The sequence below is a fragment of the Ischnura elegans genome, chromosome 1 (genome assembly GCF_921293095.1).
Source record: "Ischnura elegans chromosome 1, ioIscEleg1.1, whole genome shotgun sequence".
Taxonomy (NCBI): Eukaryota; Metazoa; Arthropoda; class Insecta; order Odonata; family Coenagrionidae; genus Ischnura; species Ischnura elegans.
Genome location: NC_060246.1, coordinates 10489580 through 10510479, shown reverse-complemented (window position 1 = coordinate 10510479; position 20900 = coordinate 10489580). Strand labels below are relative to the sequence as shown.

At 37.2% G+C, this 20900-nt stretch overlaps 1 protein-coding gene across 2 annotated transcripts in view; it reads left to right on the top strand.

Annotated features, from left to right (window-relative positions):
- Positions 1–347: 347 nt before the first annotated feature.
- The window catches only part of LOC124155470 (transmembrane channel-like protein 5), a 49249-nt gene continuing 28696 nt past the window's right edge, over positions 348–20900 (top strand). Inside the window, exons 1-8 of one of the 2 annotated variants that reach the window (XM_046529318.1) lie at positions 348–481; positions 597–821; positions 902–1033; positions 4068–4272; positions 17596–17743; positions 19155–19306; positions 20335–20414; positions 20685–20803. In XM_046529318.1, coding sequence (XP_046385274.1) covers positions 773–821; positions 902–1033; positions 4068–4272; positions 17596–17743; positions 19155–19306; positions 20335–20414; positions 20685–20803 — 885 coding nt within the window. In that variant the 5' untranslated portion in view covers positions 348–481; positions 597–772. Of the gene's footprint in view, positions 519–596; positions 822–901; positions 1034–4067; positions 4273–17595; positions 17744–19154; positions 19307–20334; positions 20415–20684; positions 20804–20900 lie in introns of both variants that reach the window. The other variant, XM_046529309.1, reaches the window with a different exon arrangement.

Genomic DNA, 20900 nt, shown 5'->3' with positions numbered 1-20900 from the left:
AGTAAGTGGTTGCCAACGAATTTTCAATCTATCACTACATAAACTTCTCAATTTATCAGGACTTACGATTCCTGTCCCTCAGTTGCGGTAATTCACTTTGCCGCCATGGAGGCAGTGAGGCAAAATGAAAAAAGTATATGCTCAAAATATAAAAATTTCTATTTGGAGAACCTTTAGGCTCTGGGATTCGGTCTATGGTATTTATAATTGAAAATTTTCATATTAAAATATGTTATTGGTCGTTTTGTGAAAACTTTGATTAGATATTGATTGCTCTCGGATTGATTACTATTCTTACTCTGAGTTACTATTCAGTTGGTAAAAAGTGAAGGTATAGGTGCGCTGAAACCCGGTGAACGCAACTCGCGTAAACAAGGAGTATGAGGTGGTTGTCGTCATTGATGATTAAACGGAAATGCTAGTTTTGAACTAGCACGTATTTTCAGCGAGGGAAGGCTATCTATGTGTGGAGGTTTCGCGGGTAATTGCCGTGATGATGCTTTCGTTCTGGCGTCAAGGTTTGATGCATTTGTATTTTGTTGCTCTTTTAAATAGTATTAAGAGCTTTCACTTACTTCTGTTTATTGTTATTCCAGGCGTTCGATGAAATCAATGGTAGATAAAAGTTTGTTCTGTGACTTTAAGGAAGACGACCAGCGATTATTGAATTCTGCGCCATCGAACGTTTAGTTCATTGAACAAGATAGAAGACTGATAGTTAATTTTTATCGACTGGTTGTCTTGCATCTTCAGGACGAATCTCTCCGTAGACATGAGGAAGAGAAGTCATAACAAATCAGAAACTATGCCGTTGGATCAAGGTTGGTATAGCTTTTCTTACCTTCATACGGTGACTTGATTCGGTGTTCTAATTTAATGTTTCTATTTCATTCTTTGTCAGTTGAAAGCCTATCCTCCGGGGAGTCATCTGTCAGCAGAGAAGCCGAAACTCGTTTTCAAGCTGGTCATAGGTCGTTGTCAATGGACGCTGGTGACGCTGGATTTGATAAACTCCATCTTCCGAAAAATTTAAGTAAGATTGATCGATAACATGTGAATGAATTTTCCAAGATTCGGGAATAAACTAGATCACCTAGTTTCTGATTGTCATGTGAAATTTTAATTATTAATGACATATTTGGACATTAACATTCCAGATCCAAATCGCTTTGACCATATAGTCCAAATTAGTCGTCTAAACAATGGCTATTATCTTCGAGCAAATACTTAACTACTGTTCAGTTTAATGCCGTTATCCATTTGTGTCTTCAGCTGCCATTTAAAGTCATTTTCACCAGGGTCGAGAGGCTGATATCACCTCTCATTGATGGCGCACTATTACTGAAGCCTAGTAGGATCTGGTCAATGAAGGAATTGGAATTCGTTGCTATACGTATCTGCACAGTGCACTTATGTTATTGTGGCCATTGTAATGACTATGGTGGCAAATAAAGCAGCTTATATTGCCCTGAAATAAACCAGCAGAAACAATATAAGGGAATAGTAATCCTAGTCATGATTTTTGATGCTATTAATTTACAAATGTTGCTGAACTGGGCTTAAATAAAACCAAATCTACACTGAGCCTCCTGCTAGCTCCAAAGTTGCCTTTTTTGTGCATGCAGTTTTTTTCATGGATGTTCTGAAAATGGTGGAGAAATCTTAATTAATTACCAAGGGAAGAAATTTTTCTTGACACTCAATGGACCATGTATTATCATCATTCAGCAATCATCAGAGGCCACAAGGAAGGGTCATGAGACTCTATGAAGCCATTTCAAACATTATTTCAGGAATACATAATGGATATAAGTAGGATGGAAACCAAGATACTTGTATGAGGAGGGGGGAAAACAGTGGCTGACATTCCCCTTATAGGAGGAAGATTAGAGAAGGTGGAGGAGGCATTCACCTTCCTTTGTAGCACCCTTACCTGAGATGGAAAAAGCACAACTAATATATGCATGTCAAAGCCCACTCTAAGATGGAATTCATGCCAAAGAGGCTGCTTCTAGAGCAGAAGACTTGAGATCAAGAAACAGTACGTGAAAACATTCCTGTGAGCAATGCTACTCTATGGTTCAGAAGCCTGGATCATTGGGAAAAGTGATCAGAGAAGCTTTGAGACCTGGTGCTGGAGGATGTTGCTGAGGACAAAATGGATGGATAGGGTGAAAAATGAGTGCGTATGTACGTAGAAGAACAGGAGAAGGAAGGACGCTACGGATCACTGTATGCCTAAGTAGAACACAGTGAATGGGCCATTAGGGTGGCACTTATTTTTCAAAAATTATCCAATTTAAGAATTCTTGGTCTCAAAATGTGTGAATTGGTGAGAAAAAACATGATGAAAACATTTCAGGTTTGTGTGACAGTGGATAGCCATGCCTGAGGCACCTAAATGGCCTAAATGCAGTTATTTTGAATGTTAAGGTTTTTGACCCGGATAAAACATTTTCTTGGGTAAACATATTTTATGGTCCCTTGGTCAAAAATTGTAACCATTTTGTCGTATCTCGATTACTTCATGCCAAAGTGCTGCCTCAAAGGCGCCTGCCGCACACCCCCTGTCTCGCTGCCACCAACCCCAGGGACCACAGAAAAAGCTTTCCCTATGACAATAAGTCAACTTGAACTGTCAGGCTTGAGAAGAAATGCAATCTTGTGCTGTTGTTTCAACCTATTTACCTAGTGAAAATCCTAGTTTTCCCCCTTCTTTTCTCTGAAGTGTACTTTTTATAAAATTGTACAAATGAATCATATTCTCCCCAGTTTGTCATTATTACTCACTCTACATCCAGTCTGCAAGCATGTAAGGGGAAGGAAGGAAGATCTATGGGGCTGAGGAGTGCTGCGAGAATCAAGAAACCCGTGGCGTAGCTGGTGGCGTGGGTGAGCGGCGGGCGCCTTTGTGGAACGTTTCAGCTTGAAGGAATCAAGATGCGAGAAAACGGTTGAAATTTTTGTTCAAAGGGCTTTAACATATCATGTTCACCCTAGAAAACTTTATCCGGGTCTAAAACTCAACATTAAAAAATAACTGTATTTAGGCTCTTTAGGTGCCTTAGGTTCAGTTATCTGACGTCTCATGAACCTGGAACTTTTCCATAATTTTTTCTCAGCAATTCGAACATTTTTGGGCCACAAATTATTAAATTGGGTTATTTTTGAAAAATAAGCGCTGCCCTAATGGGCCATGTAATGAGAAGTAGCGGTTACATGGGAAAAATAATGGAAGTAAAAATTATGAAAGTCCCCAGAGGAGGACCAACGGAAAAGTTCCTAGGATAGATGAAGAAGGATAGGAGGGAGGAGAGCCTCAGGGAGGTGAAATGACTAGCTTGCGATGGGGAGGATGGAGGGCTGCAGCTTTGGATTTCAAGACTGTAAATGGATGAACGTGTGACATATTAATAAAATCAATATCCTCTATAGTTTTTCCATGAAGAAGCCAAAGTTCTTAATCTGCGGGCCCATTATGAAAGAGAAAAAACAGGCTCATGCTTCATTGTACCTATTCCTATGATTATGGCTGTTGAATTTTATTGTGCTGTTTAAGTGTTTGCCGAGGAGATGGTATCAGAGGCCTGGTAGATCTAGGAATTTAAATGCATAGATTGCAGTCATTATTGATGTCAGGTTTGTAGCTGATCAGGCATTGATAATCTGTTAAGCGAAAAGCTTCCTTGCCAAGCAGTTTTTATAAGCATGTGGATTCAGTGATATCTTGATAAAACTTGAGTTTTTAGTTTAAAAAATTGAATTTTTTTAAAAAAATTCAAATTGAAGAACTGTATCCTGGTGGCTAGGTGCTCAAACAATTTCCATCTATGTGTGCTATTCACATGACGTGGTCTGGGTTAGCTCTGCCTTTTATCAAAACCAATCTTTCCATTGAAGCACAGTGCACATGATTCATATGGGTGCATTATAAAGTGAAAAAAATTCGATTGCTGATGTGATATTTTTTTACTTAATGTACTCTTGCGGGTGACTCCGTTAAGATATGCTATTGGCTCTTCTGTGGTTATTTCATTGAATAAGCTCTAGTAAAATTTATTTGATAGGAGTGCCGGAAACCTCATCTCAGTCAACGTTTGAATTAAGGAGGCGTAGGTCCAGCATGGGATTTGGCAGGACTCTACCTTTGCCATCACGGCACCCATCATGCCTCTTGCCGTCAGTTGATGGCCATGCCGAGAGATTCTACTCAGTTATTGAAGGTGATGATGCTCTCATGGAGGATAACCCAGTCTCCCTTCAGATGAGAATGTAAGTACATACATACGTAATTCACTAATACCCTATTAAACTTTTCTCTGCTATAATGCTACAGCTTAAAAGACCACGGCTTGTCCCCCCCCAGTTTTGATCCTGTGTACGTGCTTGTAACCCATGGAGAATGCATATAAGATGCAGGCGATCTTTTTGAGCTATTATTTTGGAAAAAAGGTGAGCCTTATATGCCGCCAAATATGGTAATTGCATATAATGTTGTAGTGCCATTCATTAATTTAAATTATGATATTGAATGATGAAGATTATTTTATTTGATTGTCAATAAAATAAAGTGCAAGTTCAGTGAAAATCCCGTAAGATAAATCAGTTGAAACTAGAAAAATCATGACTTCTGTAGGGGGTTTCATTTTTTAAACCTAGGTGCAGGTTGCGTCGTCACAGGATAGCCAAGTAATCAGTGTTATATGATGTATAATATAAAAGAAAGTCGAAAATCGTGTTAGTTAGAACACTTATAACTCGAGAACGGCTGCACCGATTTCAATGAGATTTGGTTCTTTGGATTCGTCTCAGGCGGGGTTAACATATAGGCCATTAACACTTTCAATGCTGACCATGTAAAACTCAAAATCGACCCCCGGTGCGGCTGTCGTTTTTTAATGCAAAACGCATGCATGGGTGCCAAAAGAGCTGGAAAAAATAATGAAAAAATTTTCTTGGCCCTAGTTTGTTAGCTATGAATTTTTTTATTTATGACGTAATATCACGTCACCCGCACAGCGGGATATTAACGTAATGCGGGTTGCATACTGTCGGCTTTTTCCCCGTGCCACCGTTTTCTTTCAATTTTTTCCTGCGGTATGTATCCAAAAAAATACGAGGAAAATGAATTTGTTATGCTCTACTGGTATCGCCATTGGTATTTTGCCACTGCCATAGGGAAATTTTCGGCTTAGATGGATGTAATGCAAGTTATAAGTACAAGGAATCGCCGTGAACAGCTGTTTGATTGTGATGGTAATTCTGCGCAAGATATTTCGGCGTATTCCTTGTACTAGTAATCCTTAGTATCGGGGTAGGGTTCGATAATATTGAATAATTTCTACATTTTCTTCTGAAGCCACTATTCTTGTCACAAATTCCTTCACTCGTTTCATGTTTTCAGCTCCAATTCCTTTCTTTCCATACGACCACCCGTAAGCATCAGATATTTAACAAAAATGGTTTTCACATACCATTATGTATTCCCTTTACTGCAGGTGATTGAGATGGGTGGCACTCTGCTTTCGAGATTATTTTCCGACGGTGTATTAGGGTGTTTCTTGACGTGCACCACTCCTGCCGGCTGTGCTAAGGTTGGAGGGGGTACGGAGATGAAGCGAGGGGTGATAGTAAGATTTAGTCGGTCCACTTGTGAGAACTAGGAATAAACCTTTTTGGAAGTGCCATCGGCACATCAAAAAGATGGGGAAGGTATGGGGAAAGATTTTGCTGGTACGTGTCCTTTTAGGGGTATAGGCTCCGTTGCCGAAATAAAAATGGATGTGGAAACAAATTATCAACCCATAACTTCCTCATTACTATATTCTGAACTCAAGCCAATAACATATTTTTCAATATGATGTTACCGAGTTAGAAATTAATGCATAAAAACTGGAACTAATAGTATTTGCAAGCAAACATCTTACAAGTAATCTTCATTTAGGCCACGTATCGCGGTTCTTACTACGAATATTCTGCGAAAATCTGAAAATGATGTAAATTTTTACCGCAATAATATTTTTTCATTTGGTGCATAATAATATCAATTCGAGTAAACCATTCAATAATACGTATTGCTAGGAATAGATTTGCAGCATCTATGCCCCTTATTACTTACCCGATTAGCGAAAGCAACGATACGTTTTCTTTCTAATTACACAAGGGAAAGACTAATTCCATCGTGCTAGGAAATCTCTAGTTACTTCTTATTTATGTAAGAGCCCTAGACTATTGAAAAAAGGAGCACATAACATGAAAAAAAATATTTTATTTACCCAAAACAAATTCAATACAATAGAAATGATGACCATTTTTAAATTATATATTACATACCACTACGTACACTCATGTATGTTTTACCAATGTAGGAAATACCTCTCACAAATTTTATAAATATATGTTTAACCTATAATACTATTGCAATATATGATACAAAAATATATAATACTATTTATGCCTTCTTATGAAAGAAAGAAAAAAGCTCGGGACAGAGTAGAGGAGACCTAGCAGCCAATGTAGATATCTGCGGTCTCTTTCCTACGCCCAAGAGTGCTTGCACCGCAATAGTGCAATACTTGCACCATCGATTTTTCTGTCTGCCACCTTCCTCTTGGATGAGTTCAGGGAAGTGAGATTGAGATATTGATGGTAAAAGTGGCTTGGGATAAGGAATGTGGGATGGAAGAATAAAGTATCTAATGACAGAAAGACGGAATTTATAAGGGTAATCTTTCCGGCGGGTTCACGATAAATGAAAAAGCGTGCATAGCTTTCGGGAAGGAATTATTAGGGAATCAATGGAGGAGTGAAATGAATCTAATGGGGACGGATTTTTTTAGAGGAAATACTCAGGCTCTGAATCGTTTGGACCGGTATTCGCTGAAAAATGTAGGGCTTGAAGAATGCTAAAGAATCCATCACGACTCATGTATATCCGAAAGCAAAGCAGGTCAAACAAGATAGCAATGCTCCATAAGTCGGATATATTGGTTATAGGAATACTTACCTTGTGAAATATTAGGCCTATGAAGGTAAAACTCTTCATAGGTCAATTGTTTCCAATTCCTAACCTATTCCTTCGAAGATTATGAGAAAGTATGTCTGTATACGAAAGAGGGTGTCTGGGAAAAGGAGACGCAAAAAACACTTGGGTCGTTGGAAGGGGGTGGAGTGGTGAGAGCTGGGTTTTCTATGAAAGTGATATTTTGAGGGGTCACTGAACTAAAGGTCCACCGCAAAAGACGGAAGGTAATGTTAGAGGGTTCAGGAAAGAATAGGACAAAGGGGATGGGCCAGTGATTGACATAAAGGGATCTGGCGTAGAAGGAGGCAACGAAGTACCTGACTGTGAGGGTTCAACCTCCTCCACACCCTCCTCCTCTCTAATTTCTAGCTCGGAGTCTTCAGAGAATGCCTGATCCCGCTCTCATCCAGGAGCTCCCCCTTCCTCTTGTACATTCTTCTAGAGAAGGCAGAGAGCTAAGAAGGAAATGTTTGTGCCCTTGCGGAGGTTTCCTCCCTCGACGTCGATGGCTGCAGGTCCTGATGGAAGGTCGAAGACTGCTGATCATCTGCAAAAGCTGATGAATAGAGAATTTCACCTCTTTCAGGCGGCATCGACTACCGGCCAGCATGAAAAATTTTCCGTTTTACTCCTCGCTTCCGTACGATCTGCAATAAATACATTGTATTTTTTTTAATTCCGATAAATAACAGGATCAAAGTAAACACTCTCGGTGAAATAGGTCAAAGCTGAAATGCTACAAACAGCTTTACTAATGTAAAACTATGTTTAGGAACTAAATATTCACAATGGCGAGACAAAGAATTGAGAGCACCCATAAGCCATTGATTTCACGGTTATCGAGAAAATAAAAGAATTTTTATATAGTAACTCCTTAGCACTTTTTCGCCAATCCATGGGATAATGTGCAAACAGTTATTTGCAATTATAATAAGAATGTTTATAAGTGCATAATATACATATATCAACAATAAATATTATAAATAACTTACACTTTTTCCGTAAATAACTTCCTTCACTATCGTATTATTGCCGCTTGTCGATCCCCTCCCTGCTTAGGAGTTGCACTGATAAACAAAAGAAGGGTGCAAAAGTTAGAGATATGTTACGTAGCATAAAAAAATGTAATGGCATTTTCAAATTTACATTAAAGTTTAACTTATCACAGTACTTTATGTATTAATTGAATAAAACTTATTAACATCAGACAATAAAGGTTCGAAAAATGAAAGGCTCGCAAGAAGAAAAAAAGGAAGGATGGAAAAATCTATATTCTCACTAAACATTATTTAAACAGAATAAAAAATTAGTTAACACACATAAGTAAGTTCCAGTTAGTAAATACTTATGATTTGTAAAATAAAACTCAAATAAAATTTGTCATACTCACGCGTTAGTAGAAATAAATAAAAATAATTGCATAAAATACAGGGGAGAAAATGAATGGAAATTGGCTTACCTTAAGATAAAAGAAAAAATCTCTCCCGACCCTCCCAGGAAAGGTTGCTTGAAACGGCGTCCACAAATGCGCTCCTAGATCCCTGCTGAGCAACTTAGGGGGGCAAAATGTCATAATAGAACTGAACCGAGCTCTTACGGAGGGCCGGAACCCTCGGGGTACGCATGACGTGATATCACGTCATCAGCACCAGGGGATAGCACACCATGACGTGATATCACGTCATGCCGCACTCAAGGTGTTAAAAAAAGGATAATTTCACACAAAAAATTCATCTCTTTCCTATGGACATGCTTTTAGGAGTTATAGTAACACAACAATTGATAAGTCGGTCAAAACTACAAATTAAATAATTTGTTTTGTTTTAACCACTTTAATAACTGAATTTAGTAACAATATAACATTTTAATTACTAAATATATTCAAAATATTAATTAAATTGAAATTACATTTTAAAAATTTAATTCGAGCTGATTGTAAGCCCAGCCGTGGCCCAGCTCGAGTTGACCCTTCACTACCGTGTTTGTAAACAAATCTCCAAGCAATTGTTGACAAAGGGTAATGTCCGTGTTCCTGTCGAGGAATCGAGTAGTTTTAACTCATTTCCTTGGAATGGTTGCAAATTAGTTTCAGTGAGCTCATCAACAAAGAGTTCCAGAATATGATTGATCACCAAAAGAATCAAAGATGGTTGATTTAGCGAGCAAGAACGAAGATGTGGAAGACTAAAACGAGGTAAATTCAAATAGTTCGTACTCTGCATGGATTCGAATCTTTTAAATGTGTTACAAACGAAGACGAAATCACCAACTATCTATCTGAATATTTTAAGTCCTTGGACGTACCTGGCTTACCAAGGCACGATTTACAGAAAAATGTAGTTTCTGTGCTCATGATCTTTCGAAGCCTAAACCAACCATAACTATCCAACGGAACGTGTTTGATCATTAAAAAAATTGGTGATAATAATAATAATAATAGTTTTATTAGCCAAAGAACCAATACAAGTAAGTAAAAGGTATAGGCTTCTTCAAGTATAATACATAATTGGTATTTTAGATAATGTTCACTCAAAAAAACAAAGACATCTTCCTAAAATAAAAAAGTTACATTACAAATTTCAAGCACACAATAGTGAAAGCTGAACAACAGCCATGTATACTTCAACACTTACTTCACAGCACAAAACCTTAAGCACAGGTATACAATTCTCATTTAATAGGTTAACACATCAAACTACATACTTTCTTTACAATAGTTAATAAATTCATCAACACTATACAATGCCTTTCCAGTCAGGTATCTTTTCAGATTTACTTTAAAATTATTTACAGAAGACAAACTTCTCAATTCTTCTGGTAAAAGGTTATATAGTTTTGTACCCTTATGTAGAGGACCATTACTACTCCTTTTTGTTTTCCTGGGTAGCACATGTAAACAGTCTTTGGTTCTGGTCATATGTGAATGGAAGTCAGCATTTTTTGGGAGAGAATTTATACGTTTTTTTATGAATAGCATTAAGTTCAGAATATAAATGGATGTTAGAGTTAAAATTTTGTGTGCCTCAAAGTGAGGTCGACAGGATTCTCTATATTTTAGGTTTAGCATAATTCTTACAGCTTTCTTTTGCATAGTGAATACCTCAGTGCTATTGCAACTGTCACCCCAGAAAATAATGCCATAAGAGATTAAGGATTGAAAATTAGCATAGTACACATATTTTAAAACACTCAAAGAAACACTTGATCGTAAATAGCGCAGTTGATACATAATATGTGACAGTTTGGTGGTTAAGATTTCGACATGTCTAGACCACTTCAAGGATTTGTCTAGTGTGATTCCAAGGAAAGAAATATTATTTACATAAGTTATTTCAGAGTTGAATAGTTCCACTGTTGGTGGCGATTTACAATTTAAGTTCATACATACAGTTTTTTCTAGGTTAACTGCCAACATACTATTTTTTAGCCACATTTGAATACTTTGAACTGTAGAGTTTACCTTAATCTGTAATTCTTGCGAATTTGGGGCTTGCAACAATATACTAGTGTCATCAGCGAATAAGATTGTTTTTGCTTCCTGGAGATATTCAGGAAGGTCATTAATATACAAAGTGAACAATAACGGCCCTAGGATTGACCCTTGGGGTACACCATATTTGACTTCTTTCATAGTAGAGGAGCAATTATTTATATATTTTGTGTTTGAGTCCAAGTAAGAAATTTGGACAATTTGGTGTCTGTTTGTTAGGTAAGAATTTAACCAAGAATAAGCTACTCCTGTAATACCATAATTTGAGAGGCATTTCAACAATATGTCGTGGTTTACAGTATCAAATGCTTTTCTGAGATCAATGAACAACCCCACAGTTTGGTTATTTTTGTCGAGAGCATCAGTTGCATCATTTAGAAATTCAAACAAAGCATCAGTTGTTGACTTATTTTGTCGGAAGCCAAATTGGTATTTGGATAAACTTGCATTTTTATCTAAAAAACTTAAAAGTCGATTGTACATGACTTTTTCGAAAATCTTTGAAAAACCTGAAAGTAAACTTATGGGTCTGTAGTTATTACAATCCTTTTTGTCTCCTTTTTTAAAGAGGGGGTAGACTTTGCAAATCTTTAGCTGCTGAGGGAAAATACCTTCTGATATTGATAAATTACACAAATAGGTGAGTGGGTTTACGATGAACGGGATAGAGTATTTAATAATCTTATCCGGGATGCCATCAAAGCCCGATGACATTTTGTTATGGAGGGAGAGGCCAATTTGTAAAATTTCCCTTGGAGTGGCTGGGTAAATAAAAGGTGCATTCTTATTTTTAGATGCTGGTTGCTTGTAATAGGGATCTTTGGTAGCATGATTGCTGCTTAATGTTTTGAGTATTTTCTCAGGGGTTTCAATAAAGTGATCATTAAAAACATTTGCCACGGTTAATGGGTTTGTTACCAAAGTGCCAGAGTGTAGAACACTCAAGTCCTCAGGTAAGAGGCAGTATTTTTGTTACTCTCTTTCTTAATAATCGACCAGGCAGCCTTTGTAGCATTCCCTGAGTTTTTTATCAATTTATCATTGTAAGTAGATTTTGCTCTATGGATTATTTTCTTGTATTGTTTGACGAAACATTTATAAGCAGTCCTGTTTTGATCACTGCAACATTGCTTATATTTATTGTATAAGTCGCGTTTTACTTTGCTTAGGTGGACAATATCAGGTGTTATCCAACTATTAAGTCTTGTGTCAGAGATGCAAGCCCTACACTTTTTAGATTGAAAAGTTGTGTCAAATATGTATTGAAATCTGGATAGGAAAGCATCCATTTTAGCATCAAAGGAATCTGCTGTGAATACTTCACTCCATTGTTCGTTTTGCAGTGAAAGCCCAAAAAGATGGATGAGGTTATCATGGTAGCAACGTTTCTGAGACCATACAGTAGGATTTTTAAGAAGTTTAGAAAATTAGGGGGTGATGAATGTGATTCACGCAACTTTACTCAAAGGAAAATTCAAAGGTTAGGAAGTCCTCATTCCGTAGATTCCATGATCTCAACTCATATGCTCTTTTGAGCTTAAACGTATTCAATTTACAATTCGTGTTGCATTCGTGATAACGATTAAAAAATCGCATGGTCATTCTTTCAGTTTTTGTGTTGTTTGTGCTCATGTGCTAATGAAAACCCATGATTTTCTCATGGTCAATTTAGCGTGCTATGTTCACGAGTCGATAAACCATCCTCTGTATTTCTTCCTTCGCTTCAAGTGCGTAGCTTGGATAGGGGGTTTTGGGCGCAGCTAATACCACGGGTCTGTAGGGTATAGAAAACTCGCTAAGGTAAGCGGGAAGTGTGGGGGCACTTCCCCCAGACATTTTTTAAGATAAATGGTTCAAAATAGTGGGTTCTGTGGCTGTGTGAATAGTTAAATATGTTTTGTTTGTTAGTCATCCGTCCCCCTAATATTAATAACAAAATCTTTCATTAAAAAATTCTCTAAGCTCTTGGGGGGGGGTTTATCCCCCAAAACCTCCCCTCGCTGCGTCACTGCTTTGCTTCGCTATATTTATTTAGCTTCATCCGCTTCATCTTGCGCCTGATAACAGAACAAAAACTGTTGTTTCTCAGAAGGTGCTTGATGCAAGACATTAAACCCGAATGTGTAGGGCTCACCGTGGTGCGTTTACGCATGCAGTACGTTTACGCAGTGCATTTTTTCCAAACAGAGATACTAAAACTGGCGCGCCTTAAGTCATTTAATGCGAATGCTGCTTCATAGGGGCTTTTCTTGCATGATTTTGAGCATCAGTCAAGCGTCGGTCTGGGGTCGTGTCAACCTGCCCCCTGAATGGGCCAAGTGTATGCAACAGACTTGGACCTAAAAACATTTTTTTACAGCTAATAACGCAAATAGCCAACAACTGAATGCGTATAATTTTTATTTCATGAGCTGCTTTATTAAACCACAATGCCCAAAATTTCTTAAGCTAAAACGTAAGAAAATTTGTTGAAAAAAAATCCGCGTAAACGTGCTCCGATTCACCCTATGTAGATTCAAAAAAGAAAAAGTCTTTCTGACAAGCAATTTTGGTACTCATTTACGTATTTTTATATAATTTGTATCCTTATTTAATTATAATAAATTAAACATGATTAAAAACGATACAGCCGCTCTTGATTTATAAATGGTGTAAGTAAACTGTAAGTTCATTGATTGTTAGGCGGTACGAAGTTCGCCGGGTCAGCTAGTATGATGTAAGTTGAATGTAAATTTCTCAATCTAGTTTCATTTACAATGAAAACCTTTCCTATGGTGATAATGAAATCACATCATTTTCAATCTGCGTATTAATAATTGAAATGATTGCTTTATTGATTCACCTCTACATTTCCTCACTTCAATTATAGACTGAAAATTAATAACTGCCGAAATTGATGCCTGTGGATTGTGTGTTTTCAAAGTGCTTCATAATATTGGGGAATATTTTGTCAATTTTATTCTTGGAGTGAAATAATAGCAATAGTATCCACGAATACCTTGAATACTTTGAAAGTAGAGATGTGCGAATAGTATCCGTGAATACTCGAATACTAGAATTCGATATTCGAGATCTCAAATAATTATGCTGAAGGTACGATTTCGAATACCTCGAATACTTTGAATTTCGCACCATACACTGTCGCACGCACGTCGTTGGTAGTAGACTCGGAAAAATGTAGAGAACTCTAGTCGTTTAGTGCATGCTGCACCGTTTTAGGCAAGTTGACGAACTACTTTAAATTCGCGGACTAGAGCGGTGAAGAGGGTTCGGCGTGGGTAACCAAAAATGATTGGGTGAAAAAATCCGAAAATCCCCAGTTTCCCCCACCAGAAGAACCTCAGTGCCGTGGGATAGTAACTATATAGCACAATTCCCAAAATCCGCTACCGCCTCCATCCATCAGCTCTTGGCCCCTCCTCCGACGCTTTCCTCCTCTCCGAAATCAAACAGAAGGCACCAGCTCACACAGGGTTCGTATTACGAAGACCATAAATCAAAAGCTTCAAAAGAAAATACGTATCAAGTTACAGGAGAATAATAGAATTGTGTTTCATCCTTCCCTCTTTCTCCCCCACTGACCTTTTTCTGCCTACCTGCTTCAAAGATCCCCATTTCTGGAGGTTAACTGCTGCTTGAGTCATCTATTAGCCCAAAAGGTGTCTAACAATGACTTTCGGCTATTGACATTACACCGTTATTGGATTGAAATATTAGAATATAATGTGAGCGTAATTTAAAAAAGAATAAGACCAAACACGACGTATTTCTGATTTTATTTAAGCATTTTAAGCAAGGAAATAAATGTCCAAATACGACGGAGACTTAACATTCTGGTGAAACTCAATATCCTCGCAACTGAGCTTCTTGGAAGTTGATGCGGTATTTTTTTCCAAAAATATATATCAAGTTACAATTTATGAGTTATGCTATAAATCTCTATTGTCACAGTCTCAGACAAAGGGATATTTTCTCAGGATATTTGGTTTCTCCCTGCTAGCAATTCGAATTCATCTGCTTATCTCGTGAGAACTTCCAAAGATGGACTGAAAATAATTGAAGGGGGAGAAAATCTGGCAGAGAAGCGCGTGTAGTTTGCAAAATGCCCTGGATTGTCCGCTAGCACTTGACAGTAGGAGTGGAGGTAAAGCGAGCTACCTGTTGAAAATAAGAAGTTGGACGAAGTCGAGTATCAGATGGGCGTGCTACTGAAATGGAGTATGGTAGATAAGAATTTATACTTCAGACAGAAATCCATCGTAGCAGTGTAAATGCGGAGACGGCATGAAATCATTTTTTTGCTAGTTGGTGTGTCCCCTTAGGATATATGAGAGAGATGTTAGTTGAATCAACTATATGCCCTAATTATTTCCATAAAATTAAAATATTCCATTAATCAGCTAAATTCCTGTTTGAATCCTTTAAAGGAAATCACAATTGCTCGCCAAAATTCTGAATTTCCTGCTGGGTAGGCAACCTAGTCAAACATTCCCGCATTCATCGTTTTTTTTCGTCCATCCCCTTGAAAAACGATAGATCGAGGTTTCACTGAATGCCTTTTTTTTGATACATTCATCAAGGGAAATAGAAGAAGAAACATACGTTTAATATGCTTTGTGCAATTCTAGTATTTGCGGTATTCGAATACTCGAGCAATGATTTAATATTCGAATTCGATATTCGAGTTTGAGAAATCTGCTATTCGACCCATCTCTACTTGAAAGTATTCGATATATTCGAGATCTCGAATAATTATGCTAAAAGTACGATCTCGAATACCTCAGATACTTTGAATTTCACTCCATACACTGTTGCATACACGTCGTTGGTAGTTGACTAGGAAAAACGTAGAGGACTCTAGTCGTGAAGTGCATGCAGCACCGTTTTAGGCAAGTTGACGAACTACATCAAATTCGCGGATGAGAGTGGTGAAAAGATATCGTTCGACGTGGGGAACTGAAAATGAATGGGGGGAAAAATCTGGAAATCCCTGGTTTTCCCCCACAAAACCCCTCAAAAAATAAAAAATGGTGGGAAGAAAAATCAACTTTTGGGGTACCTTCTGTTACACATTGAGCTACCACTCCCAAATCGTTCCACTCATCGGAGAGATCATCATGAATTCGAAGACAGCAAGGATGCGGGCTTCCCCTGACATCAGTTTTGTTTCTTTATGCCGAACGACGGCTCGGCAAAAACGCGTCAAAGCCGAAAAAGGATTGAAATTTTCGTTAAAACAATAGATAAAAATGACATATGCACGGGCTCTGAATGCATCAATACATCAACATTCAAAAAACTCTTTTCATCACTTCTCATTCTATTCAAATAAAGTTGAAATAGTAAAAAATCAGTTGGCTTTGGAGATAACAAGTCTGTCTAAACATTTAAGTTACCCAACAGATAATTTAGGAAAAGTGCCACCAAAAATAGCTGATGTAAAGCAACGACAATCAATCTGGGGAATTTATTCAAAATAAAGAAGTTGATTTTTTAAATTTATTTGATGTATACCTTTTTATTTATAAGTGAAATAGAAGAAAAAAACACGTTTAATATGCTTTTCGCAATTCTAGTATTCGAATATTTGATCATTGATTTAATATTTGAATTCGATATTTCAGGTAATCTGCTATTCGACCCATCTCTAGGCAAAACCTTTTATCTGAACAAGTCAAATCCGATTGTTTCAGAGGGTTTTTTATTTCTCTTAATCACCGAGTCAATTTTAGGAGTTTATTGTAAGATGGTGCACATTTTTTTGGCTTCTATATTTCCTCGGTTATGTTTTCCCATCTCCTGATGCCTGGGTTGTGCAATCTTTTTCCTTGTGATCGGCATTGAAATCGTGGTATGTAGCAGCTGGCGACCATATGATTGCATTGTTATTTTTTAATTTTCTGATCAGCAAAGTCGTTCGTTGAACATTTCAGAAAATATTCTAGATGAGTTGAGTAAGTGCTCCAAAACAATGTTTTGGGAAAAAAGGGAGTTTAGATGATGAACTATGACTGGCAAATGTATGTCATTAGCATATTTAATCATGATCATTGAGTTTTGTTGTGTCAGGGCAGTGGCTCCTGATAACAAGTATGCACTGTGCAATCATTGTAAAGTAAGCAATCAAGAGTTACTCTAAAAATAAATGCGAAGAATGTGCTTGTGAATGTGAATAAGCATGTGTTGGAAGGCCCTTTACTATTGCTTATTCTTATTTTTACAACAAATCTCATCAGATACGCTGGCACGTCTGATTGCAGCCTAAGTGGGTTAAGTGAAAGTAAAGAATGGGAAAATGTGCAAAACTAATAAAATGCACCAAAATAAACCGCTACGATGTGTCATAAAATAGTTTAAATAAATAATAAATTGAAACAGTTTTCTTATATTCTCTGACATTTCTCTAGCCAATAGGGAACTTGCATATATTTCAGATATAATCAATAGCCCCAAAATTATATAAAAATATATGTTTGCATACCTCGGTGAAAGTTTTTTTATTATTTTATGACGTGGTTTGCGATATTTAATGCATCAAAGTTCACGAGAATTTTCAAATGCAAGTGAGAATCGAAAACGCCCGATGATTGGCTGGTAGAAAAGTGATAAGGTGGTAAATTGTATAGAGTTTATTTGCTGAGAACCCAGTTCATATAATTTTCCCAAGAAGAACAAGAAGGCACTCTGCTGTTGCTTGATCGTATTTCTAAGTAGACATATCCAACATATCTGAACAGATTAATAGTACTATTAATCTGTTCAGATATGTTGGCACCAGTGCTAAACCTGCAACCAGTCTCAGAAGAACGAAAATGTTTCAAATTCTGAGACATTGTATCGAGAGTTTGGAAATATATGTACGTGTCCGCTTGCAACGATTGAAGTCTGCGAGACTTAAGGAATAAATTGTCTCTGAGAGTGGTTACACTTCTGTGACTCAATTCTCAAGAGTTTTAGTCTACAGTGAAAGTGTAGCTTAAGTTAACAAATATTTTGTGCAATTTTCCTTCAGGTAATATTTTTATTGTTTTCTTTTAATTAGTCCCACATAGATTAAATTTCCTTTAATTTTCTTTTCCAGTGAAACTCTGAGAAGAATGCCTGCCTCTCTCACACTGAAAAGGTCAATAAAACACAAATTGGGAACATCAGTCAGCTTAAACCCGAAAAGATCACACCTAAGTCTAAAAAAGAGGATGAAATACCTGATCAGCATTTATTTCTCCCGGGTACTGTTTCGTATTATTTTCATATTTATTTGTAGTTGTAATGCATATTGATTGGTGAATGAATGAAGTTGCCAATAAATGACGATTATGACACGTAAGTCCATGTCTACTCTTTGAAACTACATGGTAATTGGAGAGGGAGTCTTGATTGATTGCCGCAGTTGGGGATTCTTGGCACATATAGGTTAGAGGGGGTATAATAGTCTTGCTTTAAGCTTTTTTGAATGGAATGAATGTAGTCAAGCCCTCATTTGAATTTGAAATCATCAATTTAAATTATGAATTTATTTCTTGTACCCATTGTCTCCACTGCATAAAGATGGGGACTTAACCAATTTGTGTTAGTTAGCTGCCTTGATGTCTTTACAGCAATTCAAAGTTACAGCAAGCATTTCTGTGTTCACTACCCCCTCAGGGATGCGCGGGATCCTCTGTAATAAATATTAATGAAATAAAAATCACTGGTAATCTCATGACCAGTTTCAATGTACAGTACACTCCCGATTATCCAAATGGGCTAATGATGGGGAGAGAGGGCACGAATAAACGGAAAACACGGGTAACCCAAACTTTCACCTAAATGTCTTGCAATGTTCATAATTTACGTAAAACAAACAATATATTATTATTTATGCAGTTATTCTTTTAAATTATAGTGCCTCCCGGACTCAATGAGAGCTTTCTTTGCCAGTTCACGATCTTTTTAGCGGCGATAACATGGTTGTACTCGTATCATTAACGCTCCATGTAAGGCCTGGTTTCAAAAACCACACATCCGTGGCTGTGTGATCACGGATACAGAAAAGTGGTTTGCACTAATGCTTCATGATGATCAACGTCGGAAACTACACTGTCGGGCACCGTGCCATGTAGTTGCATCTTGCACAAGTTGCCCGGGTTGCAACTGCTGCGGGACGTGTACCGTGATCACGGAGGGCAGTCGCACATGGCGAGGCTTGGAAAACAGGAACACGATGCTCCTGTGAATGCAGCTAGTGTGCGATTGATTCGGTTTTACGAAGGGGAATCTTACAGAAAAAATAAGCCTGGTATATCCTAGCATTAATGTAGTGATTCCGATGATTTTGTGTCCGATTCCATTTTTTTAATAAAGATCGTGGAATAGGTATGAGTGGTTCTCTGTAGGTTTGTCGGAGGTGCATGGATTCAGTAAGATTGAGCACATGAGGCCTTAGCCAGTAGACAAGGCTATCCACATTGTGGTCCATCACCTTGTGTCGCCCTTTTTTATTGATTATGTATGTAACAATATTTATTATTCTCTTTTATCCTCTCCTTTACTCCTTTGTCCCCTCTTCACATTGGCCAAAAATAATGTTTCTACTTAATACATCTTTGTTTTTATATGTTATCCCTTTTCTATATTTGTATCTGTAATGATTTATTACAGTTTAAAATGTGGTTGAAAGACATAGTTTATGTTATGGAGCCCTGGTACGGTAGCATCAAGGTCATTGAGGGGCACTTTGGAACCAGCACTGCAACTTACTTTCGTTTTCTACGATGGCTCTTTGTCATCAATGCCTTGGTTTCCATATTGAGGTTAGTCTACTAAGTGAATATATGTGCATACTGCATTGGGAATATACCTAATTCAAGTTCAAGTATAATGTTAAGTACATATGTATTATATAGTTATTTTGATGTGATTATTGTTTTTTATCGCTCAAAAAAATAAACGATGGCACTGCTGAGTGGTTTCCACATGCTTACAACTTGTTAGGATTTCCTCAGATTCAATGGGTTGACTTTTGAGGTTGAGAGAAATATCAGAGATTTTCATGTCTTGCCAGGGTAGCTTGCAGGTATCATGCCTTCACTAGTATCGTCACTAGTGATGATTCTGCATGTTTACTAGTTCCAGGGTACAAACTAAAAGTAAATGATGAACTAGTTCATTCAAACTCATTTTAATGAGGCCATGGGATATCGTTAATAAGGCAAAGGCAAAAATCACATTCCAAAACAAACACAAAGCAGATGCGTTGGGGCCTTCCTGTGCCAAGTGCCTGGCGGATGGCGGACAGGCAGTCAATGCTGGCAAACAGGCAAAGCAACAACAAGGCAGGCCATGACAATTAGATAGTTTTTGTGGCTTTATGGTACTGCAAATATTTGTTTTTACTCATCTCAAAATCTACCAATGGGAGTAGTTTAATCAAAATTTTCAATTCATTTATACTTCATGCTTTGTAAAAACGTAGTCATACAGTTTTTTTTATCATTTTCTCTATCTTTTAAAAGTAATATTTTCAATTATGTTATTGATTTCTTATTGTAAGCAAATTACTTGCTTAGAAAAAGACAATAACTGTGGAGCACATTGGCCTGACTGAAGAGAGCATTAGATGGTAGACTGTGGTAAATGAAACACTTTTTGCTGTCTAAATGAGGGAACAAACCATCTATGTAATATGTAAGAAAATCATTGCAATTAAGGGGAAACACATTCTAATGAAGTTGTAATGGATTGGACTCAGCCCTGCGCTGTGGTGCCATATGGCACCTGCAGGCATTGATGACTAACTAATGACTGTACCCACTGATTTTTCATTAAATTTGTTTTGCAGTATGGGTTTTTTGGTCGTCCCACAACTACTTCTTCATATTTACAAGACAGATGCTGAGGGGAAAAGCCTTGCGTCAGGAGGTAAGTCTCAATTTTATATGACTCTTTAATTTTGGACTTATTTATTTTACTCATTCCTTACATTTTACATTAAATTTAGACCTTGTTAATGATGAAAAATGTCATTTATTCATAAATTATCAGTAATTATAAGTAAATTTAAGATAAAAAGTGTAAGCATAACGCTATGAGGCATAAAATGTACATAAAATTTGTACCAACAAGGATTACAAACTGCCACACTTATAAAAATGTCTTTGACTAATGCTGAATAATTAAATCATATCATAGGCACTTCAGTGGAAAATGAAATTTCGGATACCAGGACTGGTCAAATTGTCTCAGAAAATGCATCAAGCATATGTGAAAACTGCACTGAATTTGCAATTGGAAATCTACTGACAGGAGAGGTAAAAAATTTAGTGATTAGTATCTCTTGTGTGGATTAAAAAATATTTTTTATCTAGTTAAAATGCATGAAGATATCTGTAATCTCAAAATAAAATT